Here is a 23510-nt window from a genome sequence, read left to right as displayed (position 1 = left end):
AATAAATATAATAATTATATGTATATATAATTATATATATTTATATATATAAATATATATACACCTTAATAGTTACTTGATAACAGTTTTATAAAAGTGAATAGATTATGAAGTTCCTTGCAATATGCCACATAGAAATACATTGAATTCAGCACACGAAACACTGTAATTGAGCAAAAGTCAAAGGCACTAAGTGAGTCCCTCGCCGGCCGCCGTAGCTGAGCAGAGCAGGAAGCTGCAGACAATGTGGGTCGTGCTCTTATATAATGACAATGTGGGCGGAGGAGGCTGCTGAGCTGTAATCAGTTTACTGTGTAGTGACAGTAAGACCGCGCAGTGTGCACAGAGCTCTGCATCTATCGCGGTGGACATGGCCGTCATACTGCTGGCTGTGGGAATATCCTTGGGGCTCTATGTATTGATCTACTACAACTTCATCAGAGGCAGACAGTGCAAGAGTGACACCAGCCTGAAAGGGAAGACTGTCATAGTGACAGGTAAGAGGGCTTATACACGCTGCGTGGTGGGGGAGGTTTGTTACAATGTGTCAGTGGATTATTCTGGTTCTAGAGACATATTAGATCATCACATCCTCCTCTATCCTTCTTCCTGGCTGGAGGCTTCTCTAAGCTGATGTAAAACTTGTCTGATCTTTTTTTCTGACTTACTAAGCAAAAACATAAATAAAAAAAAAGATATATATAACACCCTTTCCAGGTGGTCTCTAGAGTCTTCACATTTGTGACCTATGATTAAGATAGGACATCTGTACCCCACATCAGTGGTGGTCTGACATCTAGCACCCCCAAGGTGTGTGTGTTCCACCAAACCTCTGACAGCAGCTAATATCTTGTATGTCTGTGACACATAAATTAATGACAGAGATTGCGCAAAGTTTCACTGACCACTTGATATGTATACACAGGCGCAAACGTAGGAATCGGCAAAATGACGGCGCTAGACATGGCCAACAGAGGAGCTCGGGTGATCTTGGCTTGTCGCGTGAAAGAAACTGGAGAAGCTGCTGCGTACGACATACGTAGAGTAAGTGGAGATCTCCCTCAAAAAAAAAAAAAAAAAGGTGTAACTAAACTTTGCACAGAACGGTATAAATGAATGGTACAGGTGATAATAGTAACTTGTAATATACTTTAATAATGAAATGTGTTTGTTACTTTCTGCTTTTCTCCTTTATTTAAAGGGAACCTGTCACCAGGAGACCCATTTTTAGCACTCCCCCAGTCCCCACAGAGCATAGTACATACGCTGCCAAAGTGTTTTTGTATTAAGAATAGGTTTTACAGAAAAGAAAGATATGTTACATTGTACCTTTCATTAGCATCTGCTGTGTGACTAGGCAGTTGCCTATTGGGAGGGGCTGGAAAGGAGCAGTTCCCCCCCACTTTTGGGAAATTGCTTCTTCATGTGACCTTTTCAAATATATGAAAACATCCTTCACTGGGCTTAGCAACGCCCCCTGCTCCTCTACAGCCAATCCCGAGTGTTGGAAGTTATTCATATATTTGAAAAGGTCACATGTTTCCCAAGGGTGGGGGGGGACTGTTCCTTTCCAGCCCCTCCCATTAGGCAACTGCCTAATCACACAGCAGATGCTAATGAAGGGTACAATATAACATCTCTTTTTTTCTGTAAAACCTATTTTTAATACAAAAACACTTTGGCAGCGTATGTACTATGCTCTGTGGGGACCAGGGGAGCGCTAAAATGGCTCTCCTGGTGACAGGTTCCCTTTAAGCAGTTTTTGTAAATTGGCTTTCGGTCCTGTATACACTGACAGCTGAGAGTTAAAGAACCCTGATACAGTGTATAATTACTTAAAGGGGTTGTCCAGCTCTGGAAAAAATCAGGCAGGCGGGTTGGGGAAGTAAGTCTTTACTTCCCGGGGTCCCGAGCCGCCATCGTCTCTCTGATTCGTGACCTTGTTGGTTTACGGGGACACAGAAGTTCTGCTGAGTTCAGCTTCTGGTTCCTCCCGAGCGTGGTCGACCAGAAGTGGAACTCAGCGTTGAAGGTTGGAGACAGCGAGACGGCGGCGTAGGACCCCGGGAGCGACGGAGGAGGTGAGTACAGTTGCATGGTGTTTCCTACGTGCCTTTATAGGACAACTATAATGAGACTGATTGGTAGTAGCATTTATACAACAAGGGGGAGCCTTATGATTGGTCCAATATCACGGCATTTTCTGTTTTTTCGTTTAATAAAAACTTCTTTGACTTTAAAAGTTTAGCTACACTTTAAAGGGGATTTCCTACTAATCAATTTAGGATAAGGCTTAACTTGATGATCAATGGGGGTTTCAGTGATGAGACCCCACAGATCATGAGAAAGGAGAGTCCCAGGTTCCCTCGCCAGACCCCTTGTCACGCCCCACAATGAGCAGAGAAGACAACCGTGCTTGTCCGTTCTGCTCCATTGGAGCTGACGGAGATTGCTGCACTTGTTTTGTGGGAAAACTCCTTTACAGACTGTGTAACAATGTATATAACCTTGCCTAAAAAAGAGGTTCCTGTAAGATTCTATAGTTTATATTTATTACTTCTACAGCTGCAGATAATTGGGCCAAGAAAAATCTTTGCCAGACATCAGTCCTTGTATAAGGAAATAATAAGTGTTATGCATGACTAGTAGCAGAAGATTGGAATCACACATAATAAATTACTTGCTCCTCCTCCTCTGCTTTATGTAACATGTTGTATAACAAGTACATTTTCTTCCAGATCCCTTATGATGCTCAAGTTGTTTTTTTTGTTTTGTTTTGCGACAATCCCCACAGCTTAGGGGGGACCAAAGGAAGGTATGAAGGGAGGGCGGGTAGAGAGTGGGAGAAAGAGCCACTGATACAATTAGTTGGTTGATGAGTAAGTAAGCCAGTCTTGCCAAACCTTATAGAAGACTGTTTACTTATCAGGCAATATACTGTACAATGTATCCTAAACCATTATCCAATTTAGTTTGGATTTTACTAGTTGAAGCGATGCTGTAGCCTTTTTCCAAGATGTAGCACTAGGCATTTTAGGCACTTAAAATAGGTGCAAATCTGTGTTGAGAGGCTGTTATCCATGGAGCAGTCCCATTTAAATTGGACTGGGTAGCCGGTGGGGGGCTGCTTATAAAAATAAAGTTGTACTTGCCTCCGCTGTACCTCCTGCTGCCACACCACCATCTCTCTGCCGGTCATGCCCATGCAACCCCATATCTCAGCGCTGTGATCAGCCGTGAGAACAAGATTGTTGGCCTCACTCAGGGAGAGGGGAGACACGCTGTTTGTTTGTTGAATTTTAAGCCCAAAGAGGCAACTTATTTTTCTGAGGAGATCATAGGGACTAGTTTGGCACATTCAGGACACCTAAGCCCCCATCTATCCTAGCAGCATACATAATGGCTTGGGATATCCTGCTATGGGAAAGACCCTAAATAAAACAAATAAGCTTGGACTGAAGTTGGCAAAGAAATTGGAGAGGAGATATTGAACGAAGTGGTGCACAAGAAATACAAAAGAACAGGGCAGGAGGGTCACCTTTAAAGCTGCCAACTGGCCAAGAGATGTAGGGAGGGCCAAAAATTAAGATCTTCCATAAAACATTTTTGTAGAGGCATAAAGTTGGCTTCAAACTGTTTTTGAAAGATTAGATGACAAAATAATACCCAGATAAGAGATTTTGTCTTCCTTTCAACTCCGCTCAAAGTGCATTTTGAGTAACTTTACCATTGACGGGGAAACAGTGAGGTTAACGGCCTCCGAAATATCATGATTTACCTTAAATTCTCTATGGTTGGTTTTTAAAGAAAAAATTCAGATTTTAGGAAGTTTTAAAACGCCAGTTTTCATTGTAATGCAAATAATAAGTAATAAAACGGATAAGCCATAAATACATGAGACAGGAATATTCTATTCTTACTACATTTCCTAGGACCACTGCACTCAGGCCATACAAACAGACACTTTACATACATGTCTGACCGGTTTATAGCTTTGTTTAGAAATGTATAGAGACCTGCACCTCAAAAACATTCCGTTAGTTAAAAGGAGGTTACCACCACATCTCCGTGTGATACAGGACATACTTTCATTAAATATTTGTCTGTAGCTGAGTGGCAGAAAACAAACTTTTAATCTTTATGGAAATTGGGAAGTAATGCCCCAGGGGCATTGTCGTAGTGCCAGGAGCACCGTTGTCATCGCCTAGAAGCCTCGTGATCGCGAGCTGACATTACTCCTCCAGCCACCCAGATCCAGCTGTTACTGCTCACATACTAACGTTGTCTTGTGAGATCCAATCTACCCCCTAGCCATAGGCTCAGTGCACACAAACCAATCAGCAAGTTACCCAACTTGTTAGAAAACCATCATTTCTCTCTTATTATGCTATTTTTGGAAAAATTCCTGTTTTCATCCATATGCTAATGAGGCAGTTAGGACACCTAGGACATGTCCCCAGCAATCGGAGCGCTGCTATTCCAGTGTGGGCCATATACTCCTCATCAAATGAGCAGGAGATTTTGTGGGTGGAAGAGCTCAGGGTCCTGAGGACACATTCTGGGTGCACCAACTGCCTCATTAGTATAATGTATGAAACCAGAATATCTTGGAAATGGCATCATAGACAGAAATAATAAAGATGTATTGAAAATCGCAGTGTATTTTTTTTACAGTGTGCTAGCAAATAGGCACAACAGTATATGGAGGTGGTAGACTCTGTTTAACACATCTCATATCCACTTCTATGAATATTACAGGATCTCAGAACTTCCAAAGAAATGGGCAGAGTGCGGGTCACCTGTATTACTAGGGGCTACAGTGAATGAGATGGCTATTTTTACATTTCTAAACCTAGCCAATCTTTCCTGCTCTGACCCCTGTTCTTGAGGTAAATGGATAGATGGGACCAGCATTTGTCTGACATTTATGAATAAGAATAACCTGTTACAGTAGGCTCTTATCTGCAGTTATATGTAGTAACAGTAGGGATTAGATCTGTAATTTACTGGTGTCTTATATTTTTATTTTCTCTCCAGCTATCTGGAAACAATCAGGTTCTGTTCATGAAGCTGGATCTGGCCTCCATTGCGTCCATCAAGTCATTCTGCAATACGTTTCTGAGCAGTGAACCTCGCCTGGACATCCTAATAAACAATGCAGGTAAGACGTCTGAATCTGCAGTATGGTTATTTCCCTAGAATAATCATCTGTCCTTTAAAGGGCACTATATCACTAAAATTATCACCACTAACCTAATAGCCCCCTCAGGTACAGCCAGAATCCCATATTTCATGGGAGATTGTAACCGTTTACCTGAAATATAAATGTCTTCCGCTCATATGCACATGACTATGGAAGAGTCACCTTTTGCCTGAAATGAGTCACTTTAAGAGACTTCAAATGCCCCTCTTGGGCACATCATGTTTGTGAATGGGAAAGGAAGTTAAACACATATATGAGACTGAAAGATGCAGATAAAGATCCAAATCTTGACTGTTCTGTGCAGATTAGAAATAAGGTATTAATTATTTAATACCTCATTGTGCTGTAGTGATGACAATGCTAGTGACAGTCTACCTTTAAAGGTCCTTTCTCTTTTATGATCCTCACCTGCTTTTGGCTTCAAAAACTGCATCCAAGAACCTAAAAGTGTGAACACCTGCATATCTTAGTAGTTAAAGGACCAAATTGCCCATTTATCTAAAAGCCATGACTGCTTTTGTTCATTTTAGGCATTGAAGGAAAAGGCAAGACTGAAGACGGCTTCAATTTGGTCTTTGGCGTCAATCACTTGGGTCATTTTCTGCTGACTCATTTGCTTTTGGATCGTCTCAAGAAGTGTAGTCCCAGTCGTATTGTGGTTGTGGCCTCTAGGGCCTATAGAAAGGGAAGGATTGACTTCAAGAATCTAAATCCATCAGGAGAAACGTGGAAGGAAAGTTTCCAGGCTTACTGTGACAGCAAACTCGCCAATATATTGTACGCTCGCGAGCTTGCCAACCAGTTGCATGGCACGGATGTGACCTGCTATTCTGTTCACCCAGGTAGGAGCCCCCTGGCAGTGCTCTGTCCGTTAGTTATATTGGGTTGACCATCAGGCCAAAATGTCTAATAGCTTCATGTTACACTCTCTGTGCTAACCAACGGAGACTAAATCAGTGCCAGATCACACCTGGTATTCGGTCCGAACTGGTGGACTTTAAGGTCGGAGCCTCTTTGTAGATATGGGTGCCAGAGAGCCCTCGTGGGAACTTTTAAGACTGTAATTTATAACACCAGTCTTAATGAATTCCACCTGTTGTATAGTAACACATTATGGAGATGCTCTCACCAGTGGTGAACACCTTTATCATATGTATGATCCAACCGGAGGGACCAACCTTCAGAGCAGGGTTCATTTTTACCCCCTTGTGAATGGGTTAGCAGGTGATCTGCATCTATTCATCTGAATGGGTCTCGTGAAAAGAAGCCAAGTACAGTGCTCTGCTGTCTCCAGAAACCCATAGAAATAAATGGAGTGGCCGTAAGGCCGTTCATGTGATTTGGGCTCCTTTCAAACACACGTATGCTCGCCTGGCCAAGTTTACGGCAGTGCGCTGGAGAGGAGGTGGGGTGATCGCTGCTCAGCCCTCCCTTCTCCATAGCGAAGCACGACGCCCAGGCATAAACTGGTAAAGATGGAGCATGTTCTTTTCTGTGACAGCCTATCAAGGTCATTGTATGTAGTGTACATTAATACCTTTTCTTCTTTCAGGTGTGGTCCTCACCAGTTTAGGACGCAACTTGCCCTACTGGCTTCAGGTGCTACTCTTTCCCCTGGCCTGGCTCCTGCTCAAGACGCCTGTGGATGGAGCGCAGACTTCCATTTACTGTGCTGTCCAAGAGGGGATAGAGATGTACAGCGGCCGATACTTTGCCGATTGCCAGGTTCAGCAGGTGAAACCCCATGCTCGGGACGATGCTGTAGCCAAGAAATTGTGGGAAGTTAGTGAAGATCTCCTCGGACTGACCAAATAAAAATTTTTTACTACCTCCTTTTATCTCAGGGCACCTATTCCTTCTAAATCTATAGAAGCAACCACAGGTATAAATGCAGCTTAGAGATCGCCAGGGTAATGTCGGTACTTAAAATTATTACAAATTTAGTCCAGCAGTGGGGAATGTAGCAGAAATCTGAAAAAAAGGACCGATTATTACCCCTCTTATCCTCTCCATTCCTGAGCATGTCTTCCGTCGCTGTCTGTTTTGTATACGTGACCAATGCAGATGATCATTGACCTGAACCATGTTTGATAGGGCCCATGATGTCACATCCCCTTCAGTACAAAAGAAGACTGGCAACAAGACTCGAGCCGATTATAGGAATGGAGAGGAGAGAAAAAGACGAGTACAAGTGGGGGTCTACCTTCATATCTTATTACTTGGATACATTCCTCGCATGCATGTGCCAGGAAAGTTCTTTATATTGGCAAACGAAGACCTCCTTTTTGCCTCCATCTGCACACTATACATTGCATTCAGCACTAAAAAGACAGATGGAAAAAAGCAGCAAGCTGCTTCCTGCTGCAGAGCGACATATATGCTCAGCAGAGGCCATAATAGGTTATGGAGGATGGATGCAACTATATTGCATCTATCCCTGTCCTCCGCTGATTATATGCCATCTGTGAGGACACCAGTGATGTAACTGTTCGTAGAAGGACCATTACGTCACTCGGGAGACTCCCTGAATCACCGGCTGCTGCAGTAGTTCACTGCTCCTTCCGCTTTCAGAGGGAAGGGGTAAAACGGGACAATGAATTCCACTCTGTGTATATTGTGGGATACGTTTTAGCCCTTTATTGTAAGGATAGATTGTGAATCCTCCCTACATAACCTCAGAGGCTAAAAACATTAAGTACCCAGTAATGGGGGTCCAGTGCACCACCCATTACCAGAACCTGAGGTGTGTGCATGTTTAGTGGGACATTGTAATAACCAGAAAATACGACTAACCAGCTATGCAATTAATAGGGGAAATATAAAATGAAGAAATGTTACTGAAATATTCACTAATTGTAAATTATTACTATTTTGCTATGCCATTATTTCTAAGATAGGATCTGCTTTTCTTTTAGTTTCTGATGCCCTTGTTTTTTATTACAAAAAAACTATGCAAATGAGCCTGAGTAGCTCTGGCAGGTGTCAATGGAGCCTGGAGCCCCTTAGGCTCATTTGTATAATTTGTTTAAAAGAATAGCAAAAACTACCAGTTGCGGCATACACCAGTATGTCTGGTTTTAAATCCTTGACTCTGGTGGTGTCCTTTAAGATAAAAAAGGCTACACAAAATTATGCAAATTACGCAGAGGGCCTCTGGGCTTCATTAAGAACTATGGAGTTTGGAGCCCCTCAGGCTCATTTGCAGAATTTTTTTACAGCCGTTTTTTGTAAAAGGACATAATAACCTAAAGGAATAGCGGATCCTGTAAGTGTGCTTGGTTTACAATCCTTCATCCTGGTGGTAGATGTCCTTTTTAAGGTTTTATTATTTTTGCAATATTCAAAACCTGATTCCACAGTGAAATGCAATGAAATTTTTTTTATCCAACAACTTTACATTCCATATGTGTGTAGTTTACTTCAGTGTTTCCCAACTAATAACCGTGCATTATATAATAATCAATATTGTTTTAATTTATGTCACGGAAAAATGTAGGAATGAGATATATTGTTCCATCAGAGGTACAAGGAGGAAAAGAATACAGTTAAAGGGATTTTCCTGGCAAACGCTAAGGGATATAAATCACTATTTCCAATCTTTGTAGTCAGAAGGGAATGGGGCTTATTTACTAAGGGTCGCGCATCACACTTTTGTTGGACAGTTCGCCGTTTTCAGGTTTTGCGCGGCTTGGACAGGTATTTAACAGGTGTCTGAGATTGTGTCGCACACAATCTGTTTTTGGCTTTCATGCGACAGGGGCATGACGATCCGACTGATTTGGATTGAATGCGGGATTTAACTTTCAAATTGTGTTGCAAGACCATGCACCTCGAAGAAGAAGGTGAACTCCGGCGGACCTGAGCGGGGAAGCAACACATGCAGGATATCAGGCGCACAATCTTAGAGAATTGTGTCACAGTGCATTATTAGCGGATAATGCACTTTCGCTGAACTCCTCGGACGGGTAAGTAAATGAGCCTCAATATATGCAGTGTGATGTTTAGCCTATGTACAATACATGGTACATCTGTCTTGACCAAATGTATGATATATTTTAATTTTTAAGACTGAAAACAACGTGGGATTACACCAACCTCGGCACCACGACAGACACAACCAAATCTCTGACTAATTGTTATATTCATTTTTTGGATTTTGTCTTATTTAGAAGATTGTAAAAGAATTGTAGATTCTTTTGTAATAGAAACTTTAAAAATGAATTTTCATTTGAAATGGTTATGTACAGAAGGGGAAGAGTAGAAACTACTACAATATGTGTGCGGGCTTATGTAATAGTACATTTTGTTGAGTAAATTAAATGACACTAACATTTCACAGTAGCAATATTTTGTTTTGTATAGTACTGTGAGACCTGCTTTAGTAACTATTAATAAAAAAAAAACCTGAAGGCAAACTTTGAATGGGGTTTTCTTGAAAATAAAATAAATAAATAATAATTTAAGTGGTTGGTGACTGACAACCCCTCATGCCCTCCTCAGTCTTCCCGGATTCCTAAAGCCAAATCTTTTTGATTTTTTACCATTTACAGAGCTGTTTGAGGGCTTGTTATCTGTACGTCCTGGTGGCTTCATTTAATATTCTGTGCTATGTACATACTTCTGTGCTATGTCCCATACTTAAGAACACCCGACTTATAGAAGACCGCTAGTTACAAACAGACCTTTGGTAATTTACTGTACTTTAGTCCTAGGCTACAATGATCAGCTGTAACTGTTATCACAGGTGTCTGTAATGAAGCTTTATTGTTACCGTATTTTTTGCCCTATAAGGCGCATTAGTCTGATGCGCCTTATATATGTAATAATTACATATATAAGGCGCATCGGACTATAAGGCGCGGGGTCCGGCGGCCGGGGGCGTGGCGGAGACCCGACGAGACGGGGAACGCGGGGAAGGTGAGCGGGGAAGGTGAGGGGGAGGTGGAGGAGGGCAGCGGACCATACTTACATAGGTCCCCGCTACCGGAGACAGCAGATCTCCCGCTGGAGATCTCCGGTAGCGGGGACCTATGTAAGTATGGTCCGCTGCCCTGTGCCCAGCGCCATACATAGGGCGCACCGGACTATAAGGCGCACTTTGGATTTCCACGGAAATCCAATGCTTTTAAGTGCGCCTTATAGTCCGGAAAATACGGTAATCCTGGTTTTTATGACAATCCAACATTTTTTAAATTGTCACAGAGACCAAACAAAAAAATTATGATGCTACAAATTCATGATACATTTTAATGAGCTTTAACTGCCTGTACTGGGAAGCTGGAAAAAAATTCTACAGGTAGTGGAATGGATAAAACACAGTTGTGCCATTTTCTAGCAGGTTTTGTTTTACAGCATTTTATTTACTGTGTTGTACAAATGCCTTATCCACTTTATCCTTTAGATACGGTACAGAGATACCGAATGTACCGGTTTTAATACCATAAAGAAAATTCTACACAAAAAAAAATTTACCTATTAACATTTTCAGGCACCCATTAAAGCCCCTTTTCACATGAGCGTTTTCACGCCTGTGTTTATTTCTGATATGTGGAACTTGAATTTTATTATGACCGATTTGTATTCAATCAGAATCTGATCAAAAATGGAGGTAAAAAAATTTATCCACAAACTCAGTGAAAAACTGACAGACTTGAATCAGTTTTCCGTCAGACCAAACTCCGAGGAAACTTTGATCAAACTCTCTTAGTGGAAAGTGTTAGGCCCCTTCTACACTAGCGAGTGTGATGCGATGAACTCGCATCACACTCGCAACGCAAGCTGCCGGGAACGCACGGCCCGAACGCTGTACACTGGGAGTGAACTCAGCATGTCAGTTCACTCCCGCGGTGCAGCGTTCGGGCCGTGCGTTCCCGGCAGCTTGCGTTGCGAGTGTGATGCGAGTTCATCGCATCACACTCGCTAGTGTAGAAGGGGCCTAAGTATTTATTTAGATATGCACCCACGATGTGCACCACCCGGTATGTACTATGTATAACATAGGGAGAAGATTGAGGGGATGGGAATATTTGTGTGTTCTAGCTTGTAGGTACTCCGAGGAGAAGTCCTCCATATACTCTACTTATTTTATTGTTTATAAAATATAATTTAAAGGGAACCTGTCATCACAAATTAACCTAATAAATCACTAGCAGTATGCTGTCATGCAGCTAAACACATTAAAGATCATGTTTCTTTCATGGCCCCATATGGTGGCATCATCCAGAAAATCGGCTTTGAAGTGAGATGCAAATTAGTTGTATAAAGTCAAGAAGGCAGAGAATTTGGCACTGGAGTCAAACTCTCCTTGCCTAAAATGCCCCCTTCACTGTAATTGATGGTCCTGCATCCAGAAACATCACTAGGCAGATCTCCTGAAGTCCGGTGCGTTATATCAAACTTCAATGTTAAACTCTCTCACTCCTTGACTTTATACCAGTTTACTTTTCACTTCAATGTTGATTTTCTGCATGATGGAACCACGCTGAGCCATGACTGAAACATGGAAGTTGTTAAGCTTCTTGACAACATACTAGTAGTGGTTAATTATGCCCATTTCTGATGACAGGTTTAAGTACTCCTCAGGTTGAGATCCCTCTCTCTGTCTGAAGAAGCACCCTGGCACCCATATATATTTAATCCTACATGAATACAACATCTTTTAAGAATAGGCAGCTAAAATAAGCCTTGCAACAATGTATCTATTTACTTTCCTTCACATAGTAGCACTATTGTATCTACCCACTTTGTTATAGAATTAACAACCTTGTATCTGCCTAATGCAGAATTCCGATTGGTAAACTAACCTGTCAATCAGGAACAGGAAATAAATAGCGACTGAACCCATCCACAACTCCCGTTAGAGGAAGCCGAGGTGACTTGGCGAAACACATGTTGGGACGGTCAGTTTTAGATACAACGCAGGGTCGAACTGTAAATCAAATAGTGCAGGCGGCAGTATAGCTCAAATCAGCAGGCGGACAACGCGCCCCTGTCTTGCAAGTGGGACAGCTGGTAGTGTGTGAGTGCGCGGAAGCATGTGATCTTACCGGATGGCCTGCTGCGGTGACGGAGAGAACCATATAGGGCTCTATCACACCACTTGTTGCGATGCTTTTTTTGATGCGGTTTTTACGCATTCCAAAGGCTTCAGCCTTGATCACATACTTATGTTACATCGCGTTTCCACTGCATCTGTTAAAACGCAATGTAACCTCAGCATGTAATCAAGGCTGTAGCCTTTGGAATGCATCAAAAACGCTTCACAAAACGCAACACATCATGTGAATGTGCCCTGAGAAAAAAAAAAAAAAAAAAAAGGCGTTCTAATGAAACTGAATAAAAGTTCTATTTTATGACCTAAAGCACTCGCAACTTTTCCCATCCCCCCCTCAATCTTCTCCCTACGTTATATATTTTGATCAAATTCTGCAATACTCATATGAAAGGGGCCCAGCTTTTCACACTTTGGTGTACATCAACTTTGATAATGATTATTCAACATTTTTTTTGTTAGAGCATCAATGAATGGGTTAATTTCCCGACTATTTCTGATTTGCCCCGCATTTAAGGGGTTTTTGACGCACACAATTACTTACATGCGACTCAAATTGGGGAGCGTGGCTGTCGGACAATCTGACCTAATTCAGACTGCGCGCAGGATTTAAAATTCAAATTGTGTCGCAAGACGTGCACTCACATACGCCGGGGAGAAGAAGGTGAACTCTGGCGGACCAGAGGGGCGGAGCGACACATGCAGGATATCGGGCGCATGATCTTAGTGAATTGCGCCAGACTTCATCCTCATCGGACAACGCGCTTCAGGGATCGTGACAGGACCGCGTAAGTAAATGTGCCCCAATGTGTGTCCCCACAATGTGACTAAGCCGGGCGTCCGCACAACAAATTTTGGAGCAGGCTGTAGTATTCTATGAGCATTATTTTCAAAGATCAAGCTGAAAGTGAAGGGGTTAATCCTACTTTCTAGGCTGTTTAACCAAACACAAGGAGATTAGATGTGAGCTCATAGTCAGTTCTATAGACATGCACTGTGCAGGCTGGAATGAATTCAGACCTCTATGGGAGGGAGTAGCTTGATTTTGTTCTTTTAAGAAGTATAGAAATATGTACACCACACGCCCCCACACACAGTATAAAAAATGATCTTACGCTTTACGGTCCATCACACACAACCTCTGATGAATATCCTGTCCCTACAAGGGATACAGGTGGAGCGTACTGTTGGGAGGAAAGAAAGACTCTGTGTGAACCTACAGTATCTGTACCCAAGAAGTTTTGGAAATAAAATTTTTGGAACATTTTAATACAAGTGGACTCTCGTGTCTTAAAGCTGGATAGTATGTATGTGAAAGAAAGAGATGATATGTGAAGTACACCACAGCTCTAGTGTTGATGTATACTACATATTGAGCACTAGGGGGCGTGGTTGTTGGTATAATTCACTGCAGCACTTTGGAATACAGCCTGGGGCTAATTGGTTACCGTCAGATGTAAATAGACTAACAAAAGAATTCTCTGAATTCAGGCCACAGATTCTCTTAGGAAAGGAATGTGTAGTATGCAGGGCGCTTTACTTGCCAGGCCATATGTTTAGTTTATATGCTATTAGTAAGTTGTTATCTGTCTCTTGATCCCCTTGATGAAATAGACGCACTCTATAGAACGCATAAGGACAGCTGCAGAATCCGCATGCTGGCCCAAATGCTCTTTTAATAGAAATCACTTTTGGAGTCCAGGTTTTTCCGTTTTCCTTGAAAGTACTACCATTGACAGCGTATTTGTTATACATGTGGCTAGTGTCCTGTACAAACCTTTGTACTAAACCCTTCATGTATATTTTACACATTATATTATATTTTATACTCTTAGTTATATGTAACTCCGATTTCATAATGATGTTACCAAATTGTCCTATGTCCTTTTTCCTCTCCATGTTTGCTTGGGTTTCCTCCGGTTTCCTCCCACACTCCAAAACATACTGGTAGGTTGATTAGATTGTGAGCCCCATTGGGGACAGGGACTGTTTGGCAAGCTCTGTACAGTGCTGCCTAAACTTTGTGCGCTATATAAATAAAGGAATTATTATAAAAAAAAAACATTTTCTGTTTGGAAGCTACCTGTTAGAAATGTTCCTCAGCAGCAGTATATGCCCCAAAGATATATCAAATATAGGATGCCCACATTTCCTATGATGCCTTGTGTTTTCTTATTAAAGGGGTTCTCCAGTCATAACAAGTTAAGTTAAATTTAAAAGACGAAGCCTAACTTGTTGATTGGTGGGGGTCTCAATGATGGGACCTCCACATATCTTGAAAACGGGGGTCCGTTGTACCCCTGTTGTGCTCAAAATGACTGGAGCAGCCAGTTGTGCATTTGCTGGCTGCTCCGTTGATCTCTATGGCGCTGACAAAGATCGTTAAGTACAGCGCCAAATAGATGAAAGGAGCAGCAGGTGTATGCATGACTGGCTGCCCCCTATTCTCGAGATATGTGGAGGAGGGGGGGGGGATGTCCCATAACTGAGACTCCCACCGATCAGCAAGTTAGGGCCTATCCCTATACTAACTTGCTTTGACTGGAGAACCCCTTTAAGTAGTTTAGCAGAAAACCCAGTGAAATTCCTACAAGTAAATCCACTGACCGCTACCTTGTGTGTAAATACAAGATCTATAGAATATGAATCATGCGATAAATAGTAGAAACCAGCAGTGAAATAGTTTTATTTGTATAGTTTGTGCTTTGTGAGCATTTAAGGTTAACAACTCCCCTGCTATGTAAAGTATCCAGACAGTAGGTGGGAGTGGTTTGTTGCCGATGAGTATATGACGCAGCTTTTGGTGCATAGAGAGACAGTGAAAGTACTGTAGATTTACAGACTGGCATGGAGAAACTGATAGGGAACAGGGAAGATCTTGTACCTCACTATTCTGCGTATTTTGTGACTTTTTTATCCATATCTTCCCAGACACTGCTCTGCTGATAGCTACACACTGGGGTCCCCTTTCTCACTCGGAACCCTGACTGTGGTAATCTTGTAACAATGTGCCGCACACTTCAACTCCTAAGAGCTGCAAACAGTCAAGGACCGATCTAAACTATAGTCCAAATGTAAAAAAAAAATTGTTCTGACCGGAGCTCCAGATCCTCCAACTTTTTCCTCTCGGTATAATGTTTCACAAACTTCCCTTCTCTCCACAAACTGACACAATTCTGTATATCCTCCAATAAGAACAAGTCACCATTCAGACCAACATCCTTGCATTTCTAACTACCCTCATCTCTACCATTGCTCATAGTAGTTCGCTGGAAGGAATACGCACATGGCACACGGGATAGCGTAGTATGTTCTTGACAGTTGAAATATACTCACAAAAAATGTAGTTAAAATGCGCATGTAAAATTAAATTGGAGCATCTACAGAATTGTGTCAGTTTGTGGAGAGAAGTATACTGAAGGGAAGTTTGTGGAACATTATACCGAGAGGAAAAAGGTAAAAGTTGGAGGATCTGGAGCTCCGGTCAAAACAATTTTTCTTTATTTGTTTCACTGTGGTAATCTGCTTATATTTGTTATGACCTCCTTCCTTCTAAAATATTTTTCTTATGCTAATGAGCCTGGGGGGCTCTGGTGGGTGTTTCCTGAGCCCCCAGTGATGTTTTTTTAACTTCTTGTTACAATGAGCAGAACGTGTATCTCCTCCCTCTGCCTGTATAATCTAGCAGCAGCAAGAAGTGCAGGAGGAGGCTCATTGTAACAGCCTGTGAAAAGATATCACTGAGGGGCTCTGGAAACACCCACCGCAAGGGCGGAGTAAGACTGCTGTAGACCCTGGGCTGTGTCAAGACCACCCACCTCCTTCCCCCCGCAGAGCCCTTCTGGTGCATTCATATTTTTAAAAGTTTTAAGAAATTTAATAAAGAAATAGACCATCGATAAGAAATCTAAGAAGATTGCCACAGTCTTGGCACCTGGATCCACTAGTAAGTGTTCCAAATGTCAATGGAAGCTGCATACAGGACCTTATGTATAGGAATGTGCATCCTCTATTCACATCGTTTAGAAACCAAGAGGTCTTCTAGGGAGACAGAAGTTGCAATAATGACCTGTAATTTTTTTGTTGTCTAGATAAAATATGACATGTTTTAGGTGTGGACTGAGTTCTAAGTCTGTTATGACATAACTATCGTACAATTGTAAGACATGAATCGTCTCAGGAAGTCAGAAGATCTTGACACAGACCCGAAATCTGCTTATTGTCTATCAGCACTGAATTCCTTTTCAAGGCCTCCCCCCACTCCCTTGAATAACCACTAGTTGGGGACTTTTTCAAACCAGGGCGTTTACATTTGACTTATTTTAAAGCATCTGGAATTTATTATTGCTTACAACTACTTGTAGCGGCTGTCTACCGTCTTACTGTGTATTACAAGTTAATCCAACATCATTCCATTAGGCTTCTTGAAAGTCGTGCTTGGTGTTAAAGGACATCTCCCACCAGGATCAAAGGTTGTAAACCAAGCACACTGACATACTGGTGTGTGTCTCCTCTGACAGGATCTGCTCTTCTTTTAGCTACTTATACCCTTGTTTTTAATCAAAAAAGGCTTTAAAATTATGCAAATGAGCTTGATGGGCTTCAGGCTCCATAAGCACCTGAGGATGGGGAACAATGTGTTATTCTTGAAATTCCCTGTCTAGAGAGCGTGCAAGTGTTGAATATTACTGAACGTCAGGGGTTCTGCAATGACTTTTATGTGAAAAATCACAGTATAACAGTTCATTTTGATGACTTTGGAGGGTCCATGAATCCTGGACTATGTGATGACCTATGCATTTGCATAATTTGCCAATAGACGCTCCTTCCCTTCCAAATTTAAGGGGCAATGCAAGTTTTTTTTGGTAAAAGATCTTTACTTACAGGAACCAATGTAAATACTTTTTAGAAAACACCTGTGGTGGTAAAAAAAAACTCAATATAAACCTTGATAAATTCTCTGGGTGGTGTAGTTTCCAAAATAGGATCATTTATAAAGGGCGGGGGGTTGTCACTGTTCTGGTACCTCAGCAGCTTTTCAAATGTGTAATAGCACCTGAAAATGTCCTCAAAATCTGCCCTCTAAAAGCTCAATGGTGCTCCTTCCATTCTGCACTCTGCTATGACCCCTAAAGTCACTCGTACCTCCAGTACCTCACTCGTAAGAAACTGCACAACAAAATCTGAGATGTGTTTTCTCATTTTATCCTGAATGAACATGTAAATTTAAGACTAAATAATAATTTTGTCAAAATGTAAAAATTCCAAATAGAACCTCCATTTTGTTTTAATTCTTATGAGATTCTTAAATTTTTAACAAGCAGTTTTAGAAAGAGTTACTTGGAAACCCTTTGAAAATTCATTGTCCTCTCAAAAAATGTAATCTGAAATTTACAAAAATATTTGGAAAATTGCTGTTCGGACTTTAAGCCTTTCTAACATCCTAAAAAAATAAAATAGCATATAAAAAAATTATGTCAGCATAAAACCGACATATGGTCAATGTTAGTTAACAACCAATTCGGGCGGTTAGACTAAGGCCTCTTCCACACTAGCGTTGCGTTTCACGTCAGGGTGCAATGCGTGAATAACTGACGTTTTTGGCTGCGTTTTTGTTCCATTTTTCCTTGGAGTAATTAGTGTTTTTGCGTTTTTCACGCGCGTGTTGTTAGCGTTTTTTTTGCGTTTTCGGCGCATTTTTCACGCGCAAGTCAATGGGAGACTCAAGCATTTTTCAAAGGGACCATGGTTTGGGATTAAAATGGGTTATTTAATTAAAAAATAATGTCTTCTGATAAGTTGCAAACATCTGCGATCTATTCTTCACTGTTCCCCGTGTATATCATCTCCCGACAAGTTAGCAGATGTGAAGAACAGTGAAGAATAGAATAAAAACAGTGAACACAGGATCATTTAAGAGAAAAACACAGTGCAGAACACAGTGCAGAATAGATTACAGATGTTCGGCACATCTGCTTACTTGTCGGGAGATACGCGCGGAACGGTGCGCCCAAAATAGCATGTGAAGAACAATATATATGTGTGTGAAGAACACATTGCAGATGTTTAAATACACCCTTACGTTTAAAACGCATTGCACTCGCATTGCACTTGCAATGTTCGCGAGTGCAATGCGTTTTTGATACGTCCCCATAGACTTGAATGGGGCGTGAAAAACGAACGCAAGCACGCGCGTGAAAAACAACGCTAATGAAGAAAGACCCATTGAATACAATGGGACAGAGTGCAATGCAAGTTCTGCACGTCAAATGCACGCGCAGAACTCGCGCGTGAAAAACGCCAGTGTAGAAGGGGCTTAACTGCATGATGAGTATAACATTTAGAATGTAAATGACAAATTGACAAGTTTTCACCAAATTTTTCACAAAATTATGCACATAAGCCTGAGGGGCTCCTGGCTACATCACAGAAGACAATTCCGGCTCCATTTCACGTTTCCCCTGCGCAGCCAAAAAAAATCTACATTCTAGATTTCACATTGCATTGTAAGGGTGATGGCACACGTGGCATTTTGAAAGCGTTTTTGGCCCGTTTTTAAGCAGTCCGTCAAAAAAAGCATGTGTTTTCGACCAGTCTGAATTAAGATAATTAGTTAAACCTGTCAAAAACGCATGTTTTTTTTGACGGACTGCTTAAATACGGGCCAAAAACGCGATCAAAACACCATGTGTGCCATCACCCTAAAGCAGTGGTGGCGAACCTATGGCACTGGTGCCAGAGGTGGCACTCGGAGCCCTTTCTGTGGGCACTCAGGCCATCACCAGAGAGGACTCCAGGTATCTTCCTGCAGTCCCAGACAGCCCAGGACTTGCTGTGCACAGAGCTATTTTAAAGTGACAGCGCTACCTGGGACTACTGGAGGAGTGGGAAGGTGTGGACAGATCTGGATTATCATTGTAGCTCTTGCTCCGGCCCTAACAATTCTTCCTGTTTATGGGACCTTGAAGGGAAACTACAATGATCATCCAAATTTCTTCTATTTTCTGCTTTATTGGTGTCCTCCGGGTGCTGATATCAATGAAAACTGTGACAGAGAAGGGAGTATAAATCACTAATAAAATTTCTGTGTTGGCACTTTGCGATAAATAAGTGAATCTATGTTGTAGTTTGGGCACTCGGTCTCTAAAAGGTTCGCCATCACTGCCCTAAAGGATAAGACTGACTGAAAATGCTACTCCCAAAATTTGGAAGTATCTGAAAAAATTTTAATGGTCACTAGTGATGGATCATTTATGACCAACCCGGCATAAAAAGTTGTCTTTTTTCAGTGAACAGAAGGAATCAGCACCTAGCAGTAACTTTTATCATGGAAAAAATGGTGTGGATAAGTTTTAGCAACTACACGGAGACTCCGTATATTGTATTTAATAGGGAGTTGTTCAGGAGCCCGATTAGATGGTTCTTTGTAGTGAGCGGAACCTAATGATAAAGCATCAGTTTTGGTCACATGGTCGGCTTTCCTAAATAGAACTGATCTGCAATACCAAACACGGCCACTATATAATGTATGGAGTAATGGATAAAGAGACTAAATGTAGATTATCTGTGGCAGTTCCATGTATCAGCCCTTCAGCTATATGATATGGATCACCTATTACTAAGGATTAGTCGTGCAAAAATACACACACATAAAACCTCTGACTGAAATGTTTTATTTTTTTGCTGCATTTGCATATTTGTTCACTTTTCCGTAAATTCTAGGCACGAAATCCGCTCTGTGTGAATACAGTGCACCAGGTGTCACCCTCCCCTGCACACACTTGGCTCCCTCCCTGTCGCAATGGAAACATAGCAGCTGTCACTTTATTAAACATGGCGACATGAGAGCAGAGAGAGAGAAAACCCTAAATGAACCGTGTGACGCCAGCAATAGCGGACCACGACCATTCCCAGCACTGGGCTGAGGAGTGGGTGAGGCCGTCAGCCATTTTCCCGCCTCCTTCTCCTCAGCAGGGAGGAGCCGCCGCTGTCACGGGGACACATAAATTCCCTTCTGTGAGGAAACGGTTATTCCCCCCCTTTCCCGCCCCCTCCCCCCAGGGCGAGCACGTGACCGCTCCTTTCTTCTGATTGGTTGGCCGCCGTGAAAACAAAGCCTTTTGCGCGACGCTTCCCTCTAAGTCTTTCACAGCCGGACCCCGCCCACTCGTAGAGTGGGAGTGTCCGTAGTCTCCGAGCAGTAGACTCCGCCCCTCTCGGGTGTCGTGTGTGTGTGCGGATTGTTTTCTGTGTAAGGAAAGCGACATAAGGCGGCAGCCAGCAGTGTGAACAGGGAGTAACACCGCCGCACGTCAACATGGGGAACTGTCACACGGTGGGGCCCAACGAGGCGCTGGTGGTGTCTGGTGAGTGGCCTGGGGTGTGCGCTGTGGGGGGGGAGGCCCTGTGCTATTTATAACGTGTGCTCATTGCCCTGTGCCTTGTATCCTGTGCACTGCTGAGACTTGTAGTGCTCTGCTGTGTGACCAAGAGCCTTTATAATTCAATTCTTTTATATTGAATAAATTGTTACATTGTTTCCATATTTCTGGTAATTAGATCAAAGATTCTAAATAATATCCACAGTGTTAACCCCCTGTGTGCTGCAATTCTCAGATTTCGCTATGATTCAAGCCATCTGTTGCAGTGTAAGAGTCTGGGGGTCTCTCTATATACTAATAATCTGCACCCCCCCCCCCCTGTATGTGATTTGTGTGTTTTCCATTATTTCGTATATGCAGCCCCCTCCCTTGTAGCGGCCCCTGTAGTCAGGATCTGCAGGGAGTGGCAGTGTTTAGGCTCATTGCAGAGGGATCGGAGCAATTCCCAGTGGATCTGCAGTTTAACCCTTACAGGGCCGGGATTGGTTTAGCTACAAGTGCAGCCGCCTCCCTTTAATAATGTGGATTCATTCCGTTATGTCCTGATAATCCTTATCAGGGATGGACGATTGTGCTGCGCCCTGCATTACACGTATCGATCGCTCTCCTAGGTGTTGGATTGACACTTGATCTGTGATTACATTCCAGTTATTTGGAGAGCTCCATGCACGAATAGAGCGGGTGATGTGTTACCATAAATAAGTCATGTGTTATCATTAACTTCCTTATTTTTGGGAGACGGGAGGGGGGTTATATCAGTACAGTCACTGATAATGGTCGTGTCTGACTGACTGTATGTGACATAAGACCGCGCCCCGCTCTAATGGCTAGAAAATCATTAATAATTTACATTTTTCTATGTCTTGGTGTAACAGTCGTTTTATTTTAGCTGTTATTTTATTAAATATAAATATGGAAATAATATTAATAAAACTGATCAGAACTTTATGGGGGAGACTTAAAGGGAATCTGTCATCAGGAGCCCTTTTTCTGGCTCCCCCATGTCCTTATATAGAATAGTGTACACATGGCCAAACAGTTTTATAGTATTTATAGTTTTTCTAGTAAAACTGTCTTTTTCAAAAAAAAAACTTAATCAAAGTTAATATTTCTGTATGCAGAGCTGTGACCGAAGTCCCATGGGAGTGACCAGTGAGGAGTGACATCCTGAGGGGGGATGATATGGGGGACATGGGAGTTTTAATCTGAAATCCGATGCATGATGGAGAGGTTTCCCAAAGGTGAGGTGGGGGCAGGGGAACGCTCCTTACTGGCCACTCCCATGGGACTAAGGACACAGCTCTGCATACAGAAAGCTAAACTTTCATCTAACTTATATTTTTTTTCATAAAAAGATAGTTTTACTATAAAAACTGTTTGGCCGTGTGTACACTAATCTCTACGGGGACGTGGGGGAGCCAGAAAAAGTGCTCCTGATGGCAGGTTCCCTTTAAGAAAAACCTACTATCAAAATCAATCATGATAAACCAGGGACACTTGCTAATAGATCCAGGCACCGTGACTGTGGTATCTTCTTGTATGTCTTATCCATAGCCTCCTTTCTTCTAAAATCAACTTTATAAAATTATGTTAAGGAACCAGAAGGGCTCTGGGGGGTGTTACAAGATCCCCTCTATGCTGTAGATTCATAGACTTTGCAGGAGCATCCCCGCCACTCTGTGAGATTACATCAGGTAGGAGTAGGGGGGTTCTGCACAGTGTAATATTCTGTGAAGCTACAGCACTTAGGACAGCGCCCCCCCCCCCCCCCAGGAGCCTTCAGGCTAATTTACATAATTGTAGAAGTTGAGAGGCCATGGATAACAAATATAAGACATTTACCACAGTCGTGGTGCCTGGATCTATGAGTAAGGTCTCGTGCACACGTCCGCAGTAGCTGCCTGAAGGAGGCAGTGTCCCTCTCCTCCATAGGGAAGCCGGGCGGCCCAGGCTCGGACACAGTGCAGTGAGTCAAAAATGTGCTAACCGCACCATGCCGACGTGCTATGCTTATCTATGGCAGCCATGAGCTAGCTGACGGTTTTGCGGCTAGATCACAGCTGCGTCCATGGGGATGTGGGGCCCAAGTGCCCTGGTTTATCATGCTTGATTTTGATGGTAAGTTTCATTTAAGTAACCACTGAACCACTTGCGCGCCCATATTGAATCCTTCTGGTCCGGGATGGTGTAGATGTCAGCTATAACCTACCATAGTATTCTACTTGAAAAGTTGTGAAATCTTCCCCCAGATTTGCAACGTTTTCTCGCCTTGGCTTACAAGGCTTGATAAATCTCCTCTGTTATCTGTTTCACCCAACTCCTAGAGACTATGATAGAGGTGATCATGTATTATTTTACCCATAAACACTTTCCATCAGAAACGAGGACCACGTGTTTTGCATAGTTTACATGATAAACCTGCTCATTCTTGATCACATGTGTTAAAGTGTAAACACACATGCGATCAGGAGTAACTCCTCCCCTTTTCAAAATTAAGTTCAAACTCGCCTTGTGTGAATGAGGCCTGAGGGTCCAGTCATACCTGGGGCTGTTTTGCACATCTGATTTTCTCTGATGGCAGATTGACCCGTTATTTTCTATGGGCTTACTTGGACATCCTTTTTTCCTTGTTCTCGGCCCATATATCCATGAGAGAAAAAAAAAACAGAATACACAACTTTTTCCCATTTATAGACCTTGGCCTTCCAGAAAAGTTAAAAAGTCTGCTAAATGAATTAAAGTAACATGCTTTTTTTTTTTTAACTTAGATGTTGCCTCTGAATTCTTTTTTTTATATAAATTATTTCTTATGGTTGTACTGGACTCAGACGGATGTGTTTATTATGTACATGAAACTGATGTGTCCATCTGACAG

The 23510-nt window shown here is 42.3% G+C and overlaps 2 protein-coding genes across 3 annotated transcripts in view; both read left to right on the top strand.

Annotated features, from left to right (window-relative positions):
• The first annotated feature begins 216 nt into the window (after positions 1-216).
• Positions 217-9895, top strand: DHRS13 (dehydrogenase/reductase 13). Its single transcript, XM_072138283.1, has 5 exons — positions 217-497; positions 926-1044; positions 5038-5161; positions 5734-6045; positions 6756-9895. Exons 1-5 carry the CDS (start codon positions 371-373, stop codon positions 7016-7018), a joined length of 945 nt encoding a protein of 314 aa, XP_071994384.1. The 5' UTR covers positions 217-370; the 3' UTR covers positions 7019-9895.
• A 10482-nt stretch (positions 9896-20377) lies between these two features.
• The window catches only part of FLOT2 (flotillin 2), a 41021-nt gene continuing 37888 nt past the window's right edge, over positions 20378-23510 (top strand). The window contains exon 1 of one of the 2 annotated variants that reach the window (XM_072138281.1): positions 20378-20620. In XM_072138281.1, coding sequence (XP_071994382.1) covers positions 20572-20620 — 49 coding nt within the window. In that variant the 5' untranslated portion in view covers positions 20378-20571. The remainder of the gene's footprint in view (positions 20621-23510) is intronic. The other variant, XM_072138280.1, reaches the window with a different exon arrangement.

Source organism: Engystomops pustulosus, chromosome 2 (genome assembly GCF_040894005.1).
Source record: "Engystomops pustulosus chromosome 2, aEngPut4.maternal, whole genome shotgun sequence".
Classification (NCBI taxonomy): domain Eukaryota; kingdom Metazoa; phylum Chordata; class Amphibia; order Anura; family Leptodactylidae; genus Engystomops; species Engystomops pustulosus.
The sequence above is the reverse complement of the archived record's forward strand: the minus strand, read 5'-3'. Positions and strand labels throughout refer to the sequence as shown.